The 16,585-nt window shown below is 36.5% G+C and overlaps 2 protein-coding genes across 2 annotated transcripts in view; one reads left to right on the top strand and one right to left on the bottom strand.

The window, feature by feature from the left end:
• LOC109234387 (universal stress protein YxiE-like) lies at positions 1–5,959 on the top strand. The gene is made up of 4 exons (XM_019400396.1): positions 1–200; positions 424–506; positions 794–912; positions 5,481–5,959. Exons 1-4 carry the CDS (start codon positions 20–22, stop codon positions 5,569–5,571), a joined length of 474 nt encoding a protein of 157 aa, XP_019255941.1. The 5' UTR covers positions 1–19; the 3' UTR covers positions 5,572–5,959.
• LOC109232792 (ubiquitin carboxyl-terminal hydrolase 13-like) overlaps positions 7,084–16,585 on the bottom strand; it is a 19,606-nt gene continuing 10,104 nt past the window's right edge. The window contains exons 7-18 of the mRNA XM_019398521.1: positions 16,335–16,445; positions 16,043–16,098; positions 15,778–15,955; positions 15,500–15,601; positions 15,352–15,423; positions 10,728–10,793; positions 10,499–10,564; positions 10,008–10,094; positions 9,801–9,917; positions 9,597–9,671; positions 9,377–9,463; positions 7,084–7,694 (exon numbers count right to left, since the gene is read on the bottom strand). Of these exons, the coding sequence (XP_019254066.1) occupies positions 7,653–7,694; positions 9,377–9,463; positions 9,597–9,671; positions 9,801–9,917; positions 10,008–10,094; positions 10,499–10,564; positions 10,728–10,793; positions 15,352–15,423; positions 15,500–15,601; positions 15,778–15,955; positions 16,043–16,098; positions 16,335–16,445 (1,059 nt within the window). The 3' untranslated portion in view covers positions 7,084–7,652. The remainder of the gene's footprint in view (positions 7,695–9,376; positions 9,464–9,596; positions 9,672–9,800; positions 9,918–10,007; positions 10,095–10,498; positions 10,565–10,727; positions 10,794–15,351; positions 15,424–15,499; positions 15,602–15,777; positions 15,956–16,042; positions 16,099–16,334; positions 16,446–16,585) is intronic.

Here is a 16,585-nt window from a genome sequence, read left to right as displayed (position 1 = left end):
GAAACAAGAAAAGAAGAAGATGAGAGTGCTAGTGGCGATTGACAATAGTGAAGAGAGCTTCAACGCTCTAAAATGGATCCTTGATTATCTCCTCAGGCAGGAATCTCATACAATGGAGGAGGAGAAGGAGCCTTGTACAAAGCTGAGTCTTGTACATGTAATGGAGCCATTCCCTCAATACGCCTATCCTGATACTCACGGTTGGCTATTTTCATTTCGAGAAAATAACAAAGAGACAGATTCGCTAACAAACAATATTCAAATTTTCGAGCCTAGGTTTCTCGATATATAGAAAAAACATTAAAGTGGAATAGTTTTTTTTTCCCAACGTATTTGACAAGCTGGATATATCCATACTGCAAGTTGCTTCGTGCCATGAATGAAACGACGATTTTATTGATGTATTTTTGTGTTTGGGCATAGTGATAGAGTCAGCAACTCGGGCGCAAGCGCAAGAGGCAGCACGCATACTGGCGCGTGCCTCTGAAATGTGCAAAGACAAACTGGTTCGTTTCTCTAATCCATCCTTTAAACTTTCATAAGTTATTATGGCATTTTTTAATTTAGTAAAAGTTTTATTCAATAAAATTTGACAAACACAGGTAAAAAGAGTATATATATATATATATATATATATTTGACATTTCAGGCAAAAAGTGTTCCATTATCGTTGATTCATTGTGCTCTACATATTATGCTACCACATGTTTACCTGCACAATTTAATGGGATGTTCCCTTTTTGTTCCTTTTTTCCGAAATTTTGATTAGTAAATTTATATATTTGGTGTTTAGATCAAAGCAGAAACTCTAATTCTTGAGGGTGATCCAAAGAACATGCTGTGTGAAGCGACAGAAAAAATGAACATCGATCTTCTTGCAGTTGGTAGCCGTGGACTGGGCCAAATAAAAAGGTGATATCATAATATATTTTCCGATAATGCTTTTTTGTTTGGAAAAAAAAAAGAAAAAAACAGAAATAGCTAGTTGGTTTATATTTATTAGTGCTACCTGGCAGTAAGTATTCATTAACTCAAATTAATTACTCGCGTTTTCAACCGAACGACAGAAGTCTTAGCATCCAAATTTCAATTCGATTTTAGCACTCAATATTTAAAACTCAGTAGCTATTTCTTTTACGCAAACCTTCAGCTCAACAACAATTCTAAAAACTCCAATCCAGAAGAAGAGAAGTAGAGTTTGTGTCAAATCCAGCAAAATAGAAGGAAAATAATGGAAGTGCCTCAACAACATTTCAATGTATCAAAGCAATCTCTCCAACTAAAAGAAAGAGAAATTTTTCCTTAAAAAGTTAACAGAACAAGAAACCCACAAAAAATAGAATCCAAATGGAGAGAAGAAAGAAAACTAGAATACAAAGAGAGAAAAGAGAAAGAGAAACCGAATAAATATAGATGAAGACACTTATACAGAGACGTGAAAAGAGAAAAAGATTTTAAACCAAAAAAAAAAAAAAAAAGGAGAAAAAGAGAAAGGTAAAGCGGGATGTCATTTAGACCTATGCTTCGAATTACAGTACACAGAGAAATATTATGTTGTGTCTTAGTCTATAATTAAATAAATTTTACACCTAATAATGTAAAATCAATTGGCTATAAATGGATCTTTGTGGGGGAAAAAGAATAAGTAAAACAAAAGTGTAAGATATAAGGCACCTCTTGTTTCACTTACAGAGATCCAACATTGACTATCAAGAAATATATTCATCCGTTATGGATATAATAACATTTTGATGTCGCATCAGTTTATGCGATTACAACTGCCTCAATAGCTCAATTGATAATGAAGAATTTAAAATGCTTGAAGCAAATAATTCAATATCTCGAGAAATGCATTCGATCAAATTACAGTACCTAAAACAACCAGGGCACATGTAATTTAACCGTAGTTGTACTTCTGAAGGAAGGGTGCATAAATGATGTTATTTATCTATGTATTTTAAGAAAGAGAACAACATTAGAAATCGATCGTTATACTTGGTTATGTTTCAAACCAATTTAACGTTTAACATATAAGATCTTTATCTATTTATCTGCCTACAGAAAAGGTCTTAAAACGATTTCACATGGATAAAACACAAGTATTCCAACGATTGTTCGATCACTTGAAATGAACAAGGATCCACTTTGACCTCAAGAAGAAAATGAGGAACTCCTTAGTCATGAAGTTCCGCATTTTCTCTATGCAATTTGTACACTTATGAATCCTGCTATTGATACAAAGTCTAATATAGCATTTTCTCTTAATCTATTAGCAAGATATAGTTCTGCATCCAAAATCTGAAAGGACATCAAGCATATGATGCAATATATAAAGAAAACTATTGATATGAGTTTGTGTTATGATAACAAAAATATTCTAGAACTTTTTGGTCATGCAAATGGATATTTATCTAATCCATAAAAAGCTCAATCTCAAATAAGCTAGTACTTGTTTATTTGCGGAGGTACTGCCATATTATAAATCTCTACAAAGTAATTTATTGTTGCCAATTTTCAATTTATTCGGGAGATAATGTATAAACGAATCAAGTTGGGAAGTGTGTGGTTGAGATTAATGGTACATTTCATTCGAGATTTAGGGTTTTGTAAGTTTCTAAATGGTTTCTCTTTCTTCACAAAATAAATATTTTAGACAAAATGCATCTTCAGATACATTTGTTTACTTTGGCCAAATAACATTATGCTACTTTTTGGCTATGTCTAATTAAAACATGAGGTAAAAGGTGACTTGTTAAGATGCATAGAGTACACAAATACTTGAGTGATTTTAGTTGGAGATCCCAAATTCAATTTCTCAACCCAAAATTCAACCTAAGGTCGTGATGGTGCCTATTTGCTCCCTAGGCAATCTAACACACAACAACAATAGAAACAAATTATTAAGTCCTTAAATATATTCATGATATAAATGACAATTCGGAATATGCCTAAAGATCAATATCATAAATACAAAAGTCAAGACAGGGTCATATCTGTCTAAAAACACCCAATATTCGGTGTCACATCACGACGAGCATCTAATAAGAGTAAAAAACCTCAACCGAATAACAACACTTGTCTGGAACGAAAATACATAGATAGGGAGAGAAAATAGGGGAAAGAGGACACCAACGGATCAAGTAAAATAGCTCACCACGAAGTCTCCACACTTAACTCCTACTCAGCCAAGTGGGTACCTCTAATACCTGCCTCAGATCCCGCACAAAATGTGCGGAAGTATAGTATGAGTACAAAATTACAGTACTCAGTAAGTATCAAGTCAAGTCTAACCTCGAAGAAGTAGTGGAGTGGTTGACATAAACACTTACTAACAGTCTAAAAAATAAATAAATAAATACGAAATAAAGCATGATATCACCAAATAGGCACAAAAGCTAGAAATACATGCATGTAGAATTAGACATACTTTCTAGATAAAGAGATCAAATCAGATATCAAACACTTCACGCGCAGAATTTTTTTTTACTATATGAGTCATATCATGCTCAGGATCCCTTCTCAACACCTCACAGCACGAAATCCATGTGCCTCATACATGCCATGTGTCCAAACCATGCACCAAAGGGGACTTACGCTCACAAAGCCTAACGTAAATGAGTAATCACCTGACTTCTGAGGGATAGATTCATATCCGAGCGTTGATCACTTTACAATCAATGATCAATAGTCAAAATCAATCTCCGCTCATAGCCCGTAGTGCCAAAATTCTTAACTTTTCACAATAATCAACTCTCTAACTCATGTGTGAAATAATATTAATAAAAGAGTATAGGACATAACAATAAGGATGCAGATAAAAGTTCATATGGCTATGGTTAATCATGTGATTCAATTTATCACGACGACTCAATGAGCTAGTTCAACGAGCATAAGTCTTAATTTTATTATTTAACATGAGTAAATTAAGTCATATAACCACCAAATCATGAAACAATTAAGGCAAGTGTAAATGCTATAAAAATCAATTCTAAACAACAAAGCTTTTTCTTTATCAAATCTTCCAAAAGTCAAAACAAAATTCAAGCCGGGACCATGAGTTCAAATATATGATTAAATTATAAAATCGAGTCCCAATTGACCCTCAAATCCCTAAAATACATTCTTTTAAAGTGTAAAAAAAATTTCAAATTTCTTTTTACAATTTCATGTTCTAATTTTATAAATCAATGGGAACCAAGATATATAATCAAATTCAAGTATAAAGTACTTAACCTCAAAATAGTAGTAAAAATCTCCTTCAAAATTGCCTCTTTTTGTGCTCAAAAACTCAAATAGTGAAAAATAAGCGAACCCTCGAGATATGTAGTGTGATAGGCAATCTCGCATCTGCGACTAAAATCCTCACATCTGTAAGGTCGCATTTGCGGCCAAAATCTCGCTTTTACGAGCTGCTTCCCGTCAACCTGGCCTCACACCTACGTGACTCGCCTTCCGCTTCTGCGGCATCGCAGGTGCGCATTACACTAGCCTTTTCCCCGTCGTAGGTGTGCGACCAACTCTGCTTTTGGGACTCCACATCAGCGCAGCCGCCTTGCAAATGTGGCCAACCACAGGATTAAGCCCAAGCGCATGTGCGCACAAATCCATCGCAGGTGCGACTTCGCACCTGCACACAGTAATAGCTTGTGTGATGTGCACCAGTGCGTCACCAATGGTAAACCACTCCCAAATTGTCTGAAACCATCCAGAGGCACACGCGAGTCTTCCACGATTTCATCCAATCATACCAACAAGATCCTATACCAATTAAAACTTATCCATAGACTCAAAACACCAAAAATAACAACAAATTCAAGAATCGAAGATTAAAATTCATCTAACTTTCAAACATAACTTTCAAACATTCCAACTTCGCTAAATGCGTTCGAAGTCCGAACCATGCCTAAACATTTCGGATTTCAACAGAACTTTGCACACAAGTTCCAATCAACTATATGAACCAATCCAAGGTCTCGAAACAACATTCAGATCTGATGACACCAAATAACATATGAACTTTTCAATCCTTCAAATTGACAACTTTCGGCAAACAAAGGCAAAACCTTCTAGGAACTTTCAAATTCGATTCCGAACATACGTCCAAGTCTAAAATCACCATACGAACCTATTAGAACCATCGAATTGTCAATCCAAGGTCGTCTACTCAAAAGTCAAACCTAGGTCAACTCTTACAACTTAATCTTCCAAAATGAGACAAAGTGTTCCAATTCACTTCTGAGCCTTCCCAAGACTAAACAAATCATCCCTGCAAGTCATCAAACATCAAACAAACATAGGGTAAGCATAAAATAGGGGAACAGGGTCTTAATACATAAACAACTGGCTGGGTCATTACATTCAAGAAGCAAACTTTCTCTGGATAAAGAACAAAAAAGAACTTTTGACAAAAATTTCACTCTTATAACCAACTATCCATATCTGAGAGCTCATGACAAAGATAAAATTTTTCAATGTTGCAGGGCGTTTCTGGGAAGCGTAAGCGACTACTGTGCCCACCATGCGAAATGCCCTTTGCTTATTGTGAAGCCTACTAAGGAGTCTCATAAATAGAATTTGGTTCAAGAAGTTGATGCAAGTTTAAGTATAAGAAGTTGCTGTAAGTATGGGATGTGCATTGTGCAATAAGGTAGAAGTAAAGGAAGTGCTTCCTCCCCCTTCTCTCTGTTGTAGAATATGTAGATAGTTCATGTCATAAAAGCTTGCAAGTATGGGATGTGCCTTGTGCAATAAGGTAGAAGTAAAGGAAGTGCTTCCTCCCCCTTCTCTCTGTTGTAGAATATGTAGATAGATAGTTCATGTCATAAAAGCTTGCAAGTATGGGATGTGCCTTGTGCAATAAGGTAGAAGTAAAGGAAGTGCTTCCTCCCCCTTCTCTCTGTTGTAGAATATGTAGATAGTTCATGTCATAAAAGCTTTTAAGAATCATTTTTTTTGTTCCTATTGTCCTTTAGATTGTAGATGATTATAGATGGTGTCTTTTGACGTAAAATACAACGAATTAAGGTGTAAAACACATTAACTTCAATCTCAGGCTGTCATCCACCGGTATATCTGCTGCAAGTCCTTTCCGTATCCATGTCCGTAGGGTTTAATTTTCGTTGGCGGATTGCAGATCACATTAACAACATTTTTGCGACTCTGAGGAAGAAACTGTGATACACTTGTGACACCGAATTTTGGGCTCGGTGGAAGAACCGCTATGCACTTGTGACACCGGGTTATGAAGAATTGAGAAGAATTGCTATGCACTCGTGACACCGGATTTTGAAATAATTGAAAGAAAACTGCTTCACTAACCACTGACACCTCCAGGCTCCATATCATTTACTAAATATCTCATAAACGAAGTATTATCAATTTAGTTGATGAACTTTGATGTGTGATGCTTTTATCTCCGGCAATTCACTAGTGTTTATCAGAATTTTGAAAGCGATCACTCTCCCCACGACAAAGTACTTTACAAAGGCTTTTACAGAAGATGAAAGTTACCCTTGTATCCATAGGCATTAATGAAATTAACCGCATCTCATTTTCCTGGCGTCTACAGCAGTAGAAGCAGTATTTTGAGTGGACTTGAAGAAGAGAGGTTAAAGAAAATAGTACATCTTCTTGGAAAAGCCTATAGGTATATTACCGAAGAGTGAAAAAGTAAGTTTGCCGCAACAGCAATTTACTCAACAAAGCTACTTCAGCTGTAACAATCAAGCAACAAGTAGCCATTATATTGATCCATCTATATCTAAAAAAAAAATCACAAGTCAAGCAACCAGTCAGAGTTCACTATTTAAACAGGTCGTCATGACCAACTGTCATAATATTTGCCTCAGAGAAACATTGAAAATCTCCTAATTATGGATTATTCCTTTTTTGGTAAATCCTAATGCTGGATTAATATTTATGACCGTTGGTGCTCCCAAGAAAAGAAAAAAGAAAAAAAATACATGTTAGAAAAGAGCATCATTCACCAAGTCAGCTGCAGCATACAAACGTCTTTATGCAACTTGCGGACAAAGAGGCACTCGTGCTTTCAAAGAGGACGAAACAGAGACGAACAAACAAAGGAAACCAAGAAACATACACTTAACTATATATTACTACTATAAAAAGACAAAATTTTACAACCCATTGCCCGTTGACACGATATTACATACAGCTGGAAGAGGGGACGGGAGAAAAGGATTAACAGATATCACAAATCTACAATGTGCCGAACTATCAAACTATACATTCCCTTCAAAATCTTCTATGCAGGAGAAATAATGCAAAAGACGTGAAAAGATATAAAAAATTGTAAAAAAAGGGGGGAAGGGTGAAGAAGCCCAGCCCTCAATAGAGCAATAACGCGGAAGATTGACGACGATAACTAAAGCCACATCCTAACCACAAAGAAAGGAGCGAGTACAACATTCTCTTCCCCAACCAAATCAAAGGAAGAATAATAGCCGAAACTGAAGAAATCACCTTGAGAAAACAGAGGATGCAAGTCCCCTTTATCTAACTGAATGAACTTGATGCCAATTCTCTGCCTTCCCCGTCGTCATTCCACAGCTCTCAAAACTTTTACGTGTCCCTTCTATAATGAGAGGGTCATTCGCTAGCTCCATTGCACGGGCGGTGAATTACAAGACCTTTCAGTTGTATATCTTGACAGGCTTTTCAAAGGTGTGTCGGTTCTGCAATTAAAATTGAAGATTAAGCATGAATACTTTTTTTTCTTTTTTCTTTTTGGAGATTACATACAAATTGAATCCTTGTCTAATACTTGATGAAGGCTGTCAACCAGAGGCGGATTTCGGATTTTATGTCTATGGGTGCCACTATATTAATGCAAATCGACCACTAGTGAAGGAGATTGAATTAGGATGTACATTCAGTCAACTCGATCCGCTTTAGATTAATTCGGTTGGTTTCGATCCATTTTGAATTATTCAGTTCAATTTGAAAGATCTTTTATGCATAAATGAATATGGGATACGCCCCTTCAATCTACATGTAGCTGGTTAATATTATGTCTTTGATGCATCACTCTAAATATTTTCTGAAATTGATAAAATAACATCAGATGGATAAAAAGAGAAAATGATTAAAATTAGAGCTAAATAAAAATTGAAGATTGAGAAAAAAACAATGGAAGCACAATTTAAATAAGCAATAAAAATAGCATTGTATAAAAAAAGTGAATAACAAAGATGAAGAAAAGAAAAGAAATTAAGAAAAGGAGCCTAAAGAAAAAAAAGGAAAGGTAACAAAGGAACAATTAGGACCATCATAATACAAAGAGCTGAGTCTTGCATATGGTATTTTAGCACTTCAACCGTGGCACCTACTGTCATTTTGTGATTAGGGGTGCCACTCTGTGTATATAGGATTATTTTTAGGAATATACTAGCATATATATATATATATAAGATTTTATCCAAGCGACCGGGTGGCGTGTCACCTACAACCGCATACATAAGATCCATCCCTGGTGTCAACTGAATTCTTATCTCATAGTAAACCTAAAATAGGTCCTGATCACTAAAACCCAAGCTCTATATGACAAAATTCCTCTCCCAAAAGCTTGAATAGAGATACATGACCACTTCCATTTTAATGTCACCATATTGTTTCATAAACTATTTACCTTTCATATTCCTACTAGTATTCAAATATTCCGCAATCTAGGTCTACTACAAATATGTATTTAATCTCTATACCTAAATCTCCACGAAATCCAGGGGAAAAGAAACTCGTTTCATTCTAGAAAAGAGAGTAACTTGTTAAAATGTTAAAAAGGAAAAGAAAAGAAAAGGAGTAGCAGATTATGTTGCAATTCAACATTTTGGCTTTTTTTTCACTTCTGGATTTTGCATTATAAGTGAATAACTACTGGTTTTCTTTTGGTTCCTCATTTTCCATCAAAGATGGAAGCATGTCACACATTGTCATTCATCTTTTTGCATTATTTACTCTTATTCACGTAATTAGGATGAAAAAGTTGGGATGGGTAGTTACTCATCAAAAAAAAAATGTTGGGATGGGGAGTTTCTGAATGAACTGATTTTGACTTTTGCCAAGCAAAGGTGCCTGTTAGACTCAACATCTGCAGAAATATTTTTATGAGATACCAACAACGAAGTTTCCATACAATAGACAACAACGAACACATTTTTCTAGAGTTAAGGATTTACCTCTCTTTAGCGAAGGCTAAATCTAAGGCACATGAGTTTGTTGTTTTTTTTATTTATTTAGTTTTTGGTTTTTTATTGTCTGTCTCCTAATCAGTTACTTAGGTGCCATTTATACTGCTGACATAGAAGTGCTTTCCAGTTATTAGAGATCACACGTCAGCTTTAGGTAATAGAAAGTTTACCTGGCTAACTGAGTAAGCTCTCTTAGTTGTATTATCTGCATGCTCCAACCCAAGATACTGTTCCCAAGCACCATAAACATCTCTTCTCTGCACGCGGGAATATTTATGCATTTTCGGTTTGGGCAGGAAGAAGAAACAATGAAAACAGAAACCTAATTGAACCCGTAAAAACTTGCGATCAATTTCTAGGGGAAGAAGGAAACCAAAAATGAACTTTAACCTGGAAACGACTGGATACAATGTCAGAGTCCTGAAGGTAATCTGGGCGCCCCAATGATAAAAATGCAAACTTCCACTGGTCACAAAAAGAGCACACAGTCAGTCATAAGACTCTTAACAGTTAAGAGCAACGGCTAGAAGCACGAAGCATGGGTGTCAAGTATGTGACTTGAATGCAAAACATTTTGCTGCCTGAGCAATGTACCTTAGAGAACTCCTCATTTGGAACCTGCAATTTCTTTTGAATGCGCACTTTAATCTCAGCTAAAGTTTCACCTTCATGGATAACCAGAAAGAAAGGTTCCCCGAAATTCTGTACTTGCTGTTGAAAACCAATCCAATTAGTAATATCTATTGCTAATGCAGCAGAATTCAGTATTGATACAGTAAACATAGACGAAAAGTTAAATACCATTTGATTCTGTGGAGTCTCTTTCGTGAAATGGTAAACATGAATTAAACGATCATGGGGACCAAGTTTTTTCTCTTCTTCTGGTATCTAGTAACAAACAACGCTATGGTTAGCAAGTAAAGAACGATTATAAGTGCTGAACAGTATCATCATTATATGCCCCAGAAGCTCTCAATTGCAATAAAGGTGGTTGTATGAGAAAAATTACAACATAAAAAGTTAATTTCTGACTACTTTACTTTTGTGAATGCACATTCAACAATTAAAGCTGACATGGGGGAAAGCACTGAATTGAGTTATAGGATGGGTCCTAGATTCCCTATATTGAAAGTTTGGGGGCTTGTGGAGTTGGAGGGAGGGAGAAGCTTAATTTCTCTGCATAACTTTCCAAAACTCCCGCCATTTTAAGGAGGTTTTTTCTTTTTTAAGAAAAAACAGACGAGGATACGAGGGAGAGAGAAGAGCAAGCATATAAAACCAAGAGAACTCACCTCCTCTGCCCGCAATGTCCAGTACTGGTCATTTATATTCTCAATTTTTTCAGTGAGTGGAAAGATCTGCACATCAACAATAGCAAGGGTGAGATGCGCAGACACACATAAAGATTAAAGTTTAAACATTCTTTGAAAGATCACCTATGCTATTAAATGTGCAGAACTAAAATTTAAGCATAAAGTAGAATTAATGACAGAAGGATTGTACTTGTCCCGGAATCCTAACCTTATAGATCTTGTGATAGAAGACTTCAAGTAATCTAAGTTCTGCATCTTGACGAGACAAGTCAACCTGTTTCAGCAGCAACAGTTAGTAATTATTTCACATGCAATAACTAGATGTCATAATTGCCCCTAACCAATTGCATGCACAAAATGGATGATAGATTTAATCTCATACTATAAGTAAATTTCTGAATGATTCTTTTCCACTTTCGTTTCCATATGGGAACTAAGTGCATAGGCAGGTAGAACTCCTGCAAAAGGAGGAGGTACAGATGTCCTCTCGACCAGATAACCAACAAGAGACCATCTCTAGATTAGACTGCACATTGATCAAGCAATGGTTGCTATTTGCTAAACAAGATAATCAGAATACTCCCTCCCCCTAAAAATATTGCTTTTCCAGTGGTCTAACAGATAAATGCAAGAAATTGCAGTTTTATGACTAAATTATAGTTTGTAATCTTCATTCTCAAAAGTAATTTGAGTAGAGCCAATCCCACTCAAAGAGAAGGTCAAGTAGACCGTTCAGAAGAAATATCACCCAATCAAACTGAGAAAGAAGGGGAATCATCCAATTAGCAAAAAAGCAGACAATAGTCTTGTGTAGAGTGTCGCCATCGGGTTCGGTCGAACCCATAAGCTTGGTTCGACTCTGTATTTATCTTAAAAAATTCATTAAATGTGTATAAATTATTAGTTTAAAATTCAGTAACTTAAAACGATTAGAATCCCAAACCCATAAACTTCAAATTCTGGCTCCGTCTCTGCTGACAAGTGGTGAACCAAAACAGATTCTGTTCTTTACCTTAAAAAAGTGGATTAGTTCCCTTTTCAAACTGTTGCTAAATAAGTATTCAAATCCAGAGTACAGAGAGTAATGCCAAAGAACCCCTTTGCATCCCACAACCTTTTTGGCTAAAGATTCAGTGGAAAGTATACTTTGTTTTTTGGTCAAAGTGAGTTTTCTAATCTTTCTTTTCTTGGGCATAAATTTTTGTTCTTCAAGTTTGACTTTCCCAACTTGTGTTGTGATACAAATTTATAGATCTTTTTGAGCTGTCATTTGAACAATTCGTCGAGAGGAAAAAAAAATTGAACACCGTAAAATCTTGAAAAGAATAGGAGATAGACAAGACTGTACTTTCTAAATGCGGTTTAAAAATAACCCGAATAAATTAAGGAGTTATCTTGTTCCCAGACAAGTTATACTCCAATTAAATAAATCACTGGATTATTGTTGGTTAATCATAATAAAATTTGGATACACGGTGTATAGTTTATAAAAATCATGTTTTATTTTTAAGTAAGATAAAAAGAAGTTTCTCCAATAATACTCTTGACCTGCTTACATACTTTATCAAATTAATATTTCAGTTATTCTAATTGAAAAATTGTCTAATATAATTAAAAATAAAAATATATTTTAATTACCTATCTTTTAATCATCTCAAATAAAGACCACCATAGGACGAACTTTAAGATAGGCGATACTAAATCATGGTATAAATGATTAAATAAATATAACTAAAACATTACTCTTCTAAAAGTGATCCTTTTTGCTAAGGTACTCTTGTAAAATTGATTAAAAACTATTAGATAAATATAATTTAAGAATAAATATAAATTTTACTGTCATTAATGTTAATTATCTCAAATATACAACATTTTCAGCAATTTCAAGGTAAGATGCTAAAATATGATATAAATAAAATCAATATTATTCATCTTGTAAAGATTAAAGTTGTATTTAAACATCATATTATAATTTGAATCAATACTGCAAACAAATAAGACATAACAACAGATGGAACTAAACAAGTAATAATATTGAGAATTCTTTTGTTATTAACACATACTCTTATGCAGGCAATATTGTTATTCCATGTTAGGGGAATTACCACATAGCAAAAATGAGTATTATTAATATGGAAAACCAAAAATGATAACCGACTACCTGATTACTGATCAGAATTTAATAATAGGATTATTTTGATTAAACGGGTATCCAACAACCTTGGAAGAGCATTTGCAGCAGAATCAAAAAGGATTACATGCTGATACTGTCAGTTTCAAAGATTCTCAATATCACGAACAATAATTTCTTTTACCACAGAGAAATCCTCGTTTCAGCTTCAAAACTCTGAGATAATGGGTATCCCTCCTCTACCCTTCTCCACCTAACATACCATACTTAAAGCAACAGCCAATTTTTTACCTCGTGATGAGCCACTACCACACACACCGTGCTCTACTGCCTTGGCCATTGAACCAAAGCCCTGGGGCAACATCACAAAAAGTAACTATTTCTTAAAAATATTCCTCTTCTTAATCGTAGTGTCTTCTCTATAACTATTATAATTCCACAAGTGGGTCTGGGGAGGGTAAGATGTACGCAGCCTCACCCCTACCCTGCAAAGGTAGAGAGGCTTTCAGATAGACCCTCGACTGGAAAAAGGATCAAAAGAAAAGTAGTGGCAACAAGTAGAAACAACAACAAGATAAAAAAGACCGAAGACAAAAAAGGCAGTTAAACTCTAGGTAGTAATAGCAATCTATGAATAAATGGATATCATATTAACACTAACGCTTGCAAACCGAGTAAGATAATGAAAAACGCTCGAAAACCTACTAACCTTCTACCCTAATTTTCAACCTCCATACCCTCCTATCTAGGACCATGTCCTCTGTCAGCTCTAGTTGCGCTATGTCCTGCCAAATCACCTCTCCTCAAGACTTCTTAGGCCTACCTCTACCCCTCCTGATACCCACTAGGGCTAACCTCTCACGCCTTCTAACTGGGGATTCTATACTTCTCCTCTTAACATACCCGAACCATCTCAATCTCGCCTCCCACATCTTATCCTCCACTGGGGTCACTCCTACCTTATCCCGAATAACTTCATTCCTAATCTTATCTAAACTGGTATGCCCACACATCCACCTTAACATCCTCATTTCAGCTACTGTCATCTTCTGAACATGAGAGTTCTTGACAGGCCAACACTCTACTTCATACAACATAGTCAGTCTAACTACTACCTTGTAGAACTTACTTTAAGTTTCAGCGGCACATTCTTATCACACAAGACACCAGAAGCGAGCCTTCATCCATCCTACTCCCCGTTACCTTGAATTATAGATCCAAGGTACTTGGAGTTGTCTCTCCTGGGGATGACTTGTGTATCAAGCCTCATACCCATGTCTGCTTCCTGGGTAACTTCGCTGAACGTGCACTCCAAATACTCCGCCTTGGTTCTACTCAGCTTGAAACCTTTAGACTCAAGAGTCTGTCTCCAAAATTCCAACCTGTCATCAACACCTCCTCTTGTCTCGTCATTCAGAACTATATCATCTGCAAATAACATACACCACGACACCTCCCATAGCGTTAATGCGTCCATCGCCAAACAAAATAAAAACGAGCAAGGGTTGATCCATGATGCAACTCCATCACAACCGGGAAGTGTTCTGAGTCTCCTCCCGCTGTCCTCACCAGTATCTTAACTCCATTATACATGTCCTTAATCACTCTAAGGTAGGCTATAGGCACACCTTTAGCCTCTAAACACCTCCATAAAACCTATCTCGCGACTTTATCGTATGCTTTGTCTAGGTCAATAAACACCGTATGCAAGTCCTTCTTCATTGTCCTATACTGATCCATCAATCTCCTCACCAGAGGAATGGCTTCCGCAGTCGAACGACCCGGCATGAAGCCGAACTGGTTCTCGAAAATAGACACACTCCTTCTCACCCTCCATTCCACCACCCTCTCCCAAACTTTCATCGTATAACTCAGCAGCTTAATTTCCTTATAGTTATTGCAATTCTGGATATCACCCTTGTTCTTGTACAACGGAATCACCGTACTCCACCTCCATTTTTCAGGCATCCTCTTTATCCTAAAAATGACATTGAACCTAGAGAGTCATTTCAAGCCTGCCTTACCCACGCTCTTCCAGAATTCTACCGGGTTCTCATCTGGCCTGGTCGCTCTATGCTCATCTTACGCATCGCTCCCTCGACTTCCCCCACACTTATGCGCCTAACCTCCTATCATTCAAGAGTTTGTGGAAGTATGACTGCCACCTCCGCCTAATCTATGCCTCCTCCATCAGCACTCTACGCTCCTCGTCTTTTATGCACTTCTCTTACTAAAATAAAAATAACTTACCCCTGATCTGGCTGAAAAAGGAAAATCAGAAAAGCAAGGTTTCCTGGGACCTGTCATCGTATCTCCCCATTGACCAAGTGCATGGATAAAGAATCCAGCTTTAAACTCCCAAGTTATGGGTAAAACAGGAGGGTGATTAAAAAAAACATCTCCCAACCAATGAGTTGAAAGAAAATGGGGGAAAACAAATTAAAACGTCCTATTATATCACACATTTGGAACACGATTTACAAGATCAAAAACATGGACACAACGAGACAAGTAGCCAATACATGTCTATTATCTTCTGAAATGTAATTGGTGACAGATACAAACCCTCCCACCTAACAACAAGATTTTACTAAGGGGTGGCACTCTTCTGTGAAACTTTTTTTTTTAACTGAGGAGGAACCTGCTAATCCCTTTCATATATTCAATGCAGAATTCAAGATAGTAAAACCTCGGTACTTACCTTTGATTTGATTTCATTAAGCACATCACCCACAGTACTCTGCTTAGGCAATCTTATGTTCAGAATTTCAATCTGAAAGCAATGAAACCTCAATTAGAGAAAGCACTAATCAAAGAAGAAAGAACAAACTTGGTCATCTCAGACGCACCTCATCCTTTGTGGAATGATGAAAGGCGACCTTGAGTGTCTTCAGACATTGCAACTCTGGCAGAGGGATGTCCAGAACTTCATAATACAGAATATCAGAGATCTGTAAAGGGATAAAAATAACAAATCAGAAAGAACAAGAAAAGAAAATCTGAACCGAGTAAGTCCATAGCCACATGCATCATTGTAATAAAATACTGTGCTACTTTGTCATGTTAATTAAAGCATACAAAAAGCGCCTATACACTTCCCTATTGAAGTCAATCCATGCATACGAACCTGATTGTAGTGGATAAGCATGTCAACCAGATGATCGACAGACCGATACTTAATCGGGTTGGGCTTTGGTTGCTGTGAGTAGCAGTTATGAGGAGTCAGCCTAATTTTTGAAGGATCATCCACACCAAGACGCTGAGCTACTTTGTCCACTACTTCATCATATGTGTTGCTTTTTGCTCTGAAATTCATGAAAGATGGATGAATCATTAGAAGCAAGTGCTTTGTACTACTGCCAGCAAGCCATGAAAACATCAAATATACTCACAACTCCAGACAGAAATCAACTTCCTTTGGTTTCTCCAGAGCTCTGAAATGGACAATCTGTAATCAATTTTTTCAAATATAAGCAATCAAAATTGATGTCCACAATGGAGACACTATAAAGAACCTGCTGCACCATACACAGGCATCCAGTGAAAATTAGCGTTGAACATTAGTATTCCCTTCCTCAACACATAGGCACCCGTAACCAAAGCATAAATGGAAGAAGATATATCCAACTAAAACAGAAAGGTACAGTCGCGAGAACGGAGCCATAACCGAAAGTTGCGATTCACCTGGCGATTTTTCACATATTCCAAAAATGAAGAAACATCCGGGTATCGGACTTGCTCTTCAACTTCAGGAGAAGGTTTCTTCTGAAAGCAGATAATGTCTCCATCTTCAATCTGTCAGAAATAGGAAAGTCAATAAAGCTAATCTGAACAACGAAAGATAAACAATTAGCATTAGAGAGTGTGTAGGTGTGTGTGTGTGGTGTGGGGTGGGGGGGGTAAGGGGGGGGTCAAAAGTGAACGTCGAAAAACCT

Source organism: Nicotiana attenuata, chromosome 1 (genome assembly GCF_001879085.1).
Source record: "Nicotiana attenuata strain UT chromosome 1, NIATTr2, whole genome shotgun sequence".
Lineage (NCBI taxonomy): Eukaryota > Viridiplantae > Streptophyta > Magnoliopsida > Solanales > Solanaceae > Nicotiana > Nicotiana attenuata.
Note: the sequence above shows the minus strand (reverse complement) of the source record. Positions and strands in the feature narration are given on the sequence as shown.

What these genes read in the sequence shown, in the direction of transcription:
- LOC109234387 (XM_019400396.1), top strand. Translation starts at nt 20, where the DNA reads ATGAGAGTGCTAGTGGCGATTGACAATAGTGAAGAGAGCTTCAACGCT. An exon ending in CGCCTATCCTGATACTCACG is followed by an intron (nt 201 to 423) that starts GTTGGCTATTTT and finishes GTTTGGGCATAG; the next exon opens with TGATAGAGTCAGCAACTCGG. An exon ending in GGACTGGGCCAAATAAAAAG is followed by an intron (nt 913 to 5,480) that starts GTGATATCATAA and finishes TCAATGTTGCAG; the next exon opens with GGCGTTTCTGGGAAGCGTAA.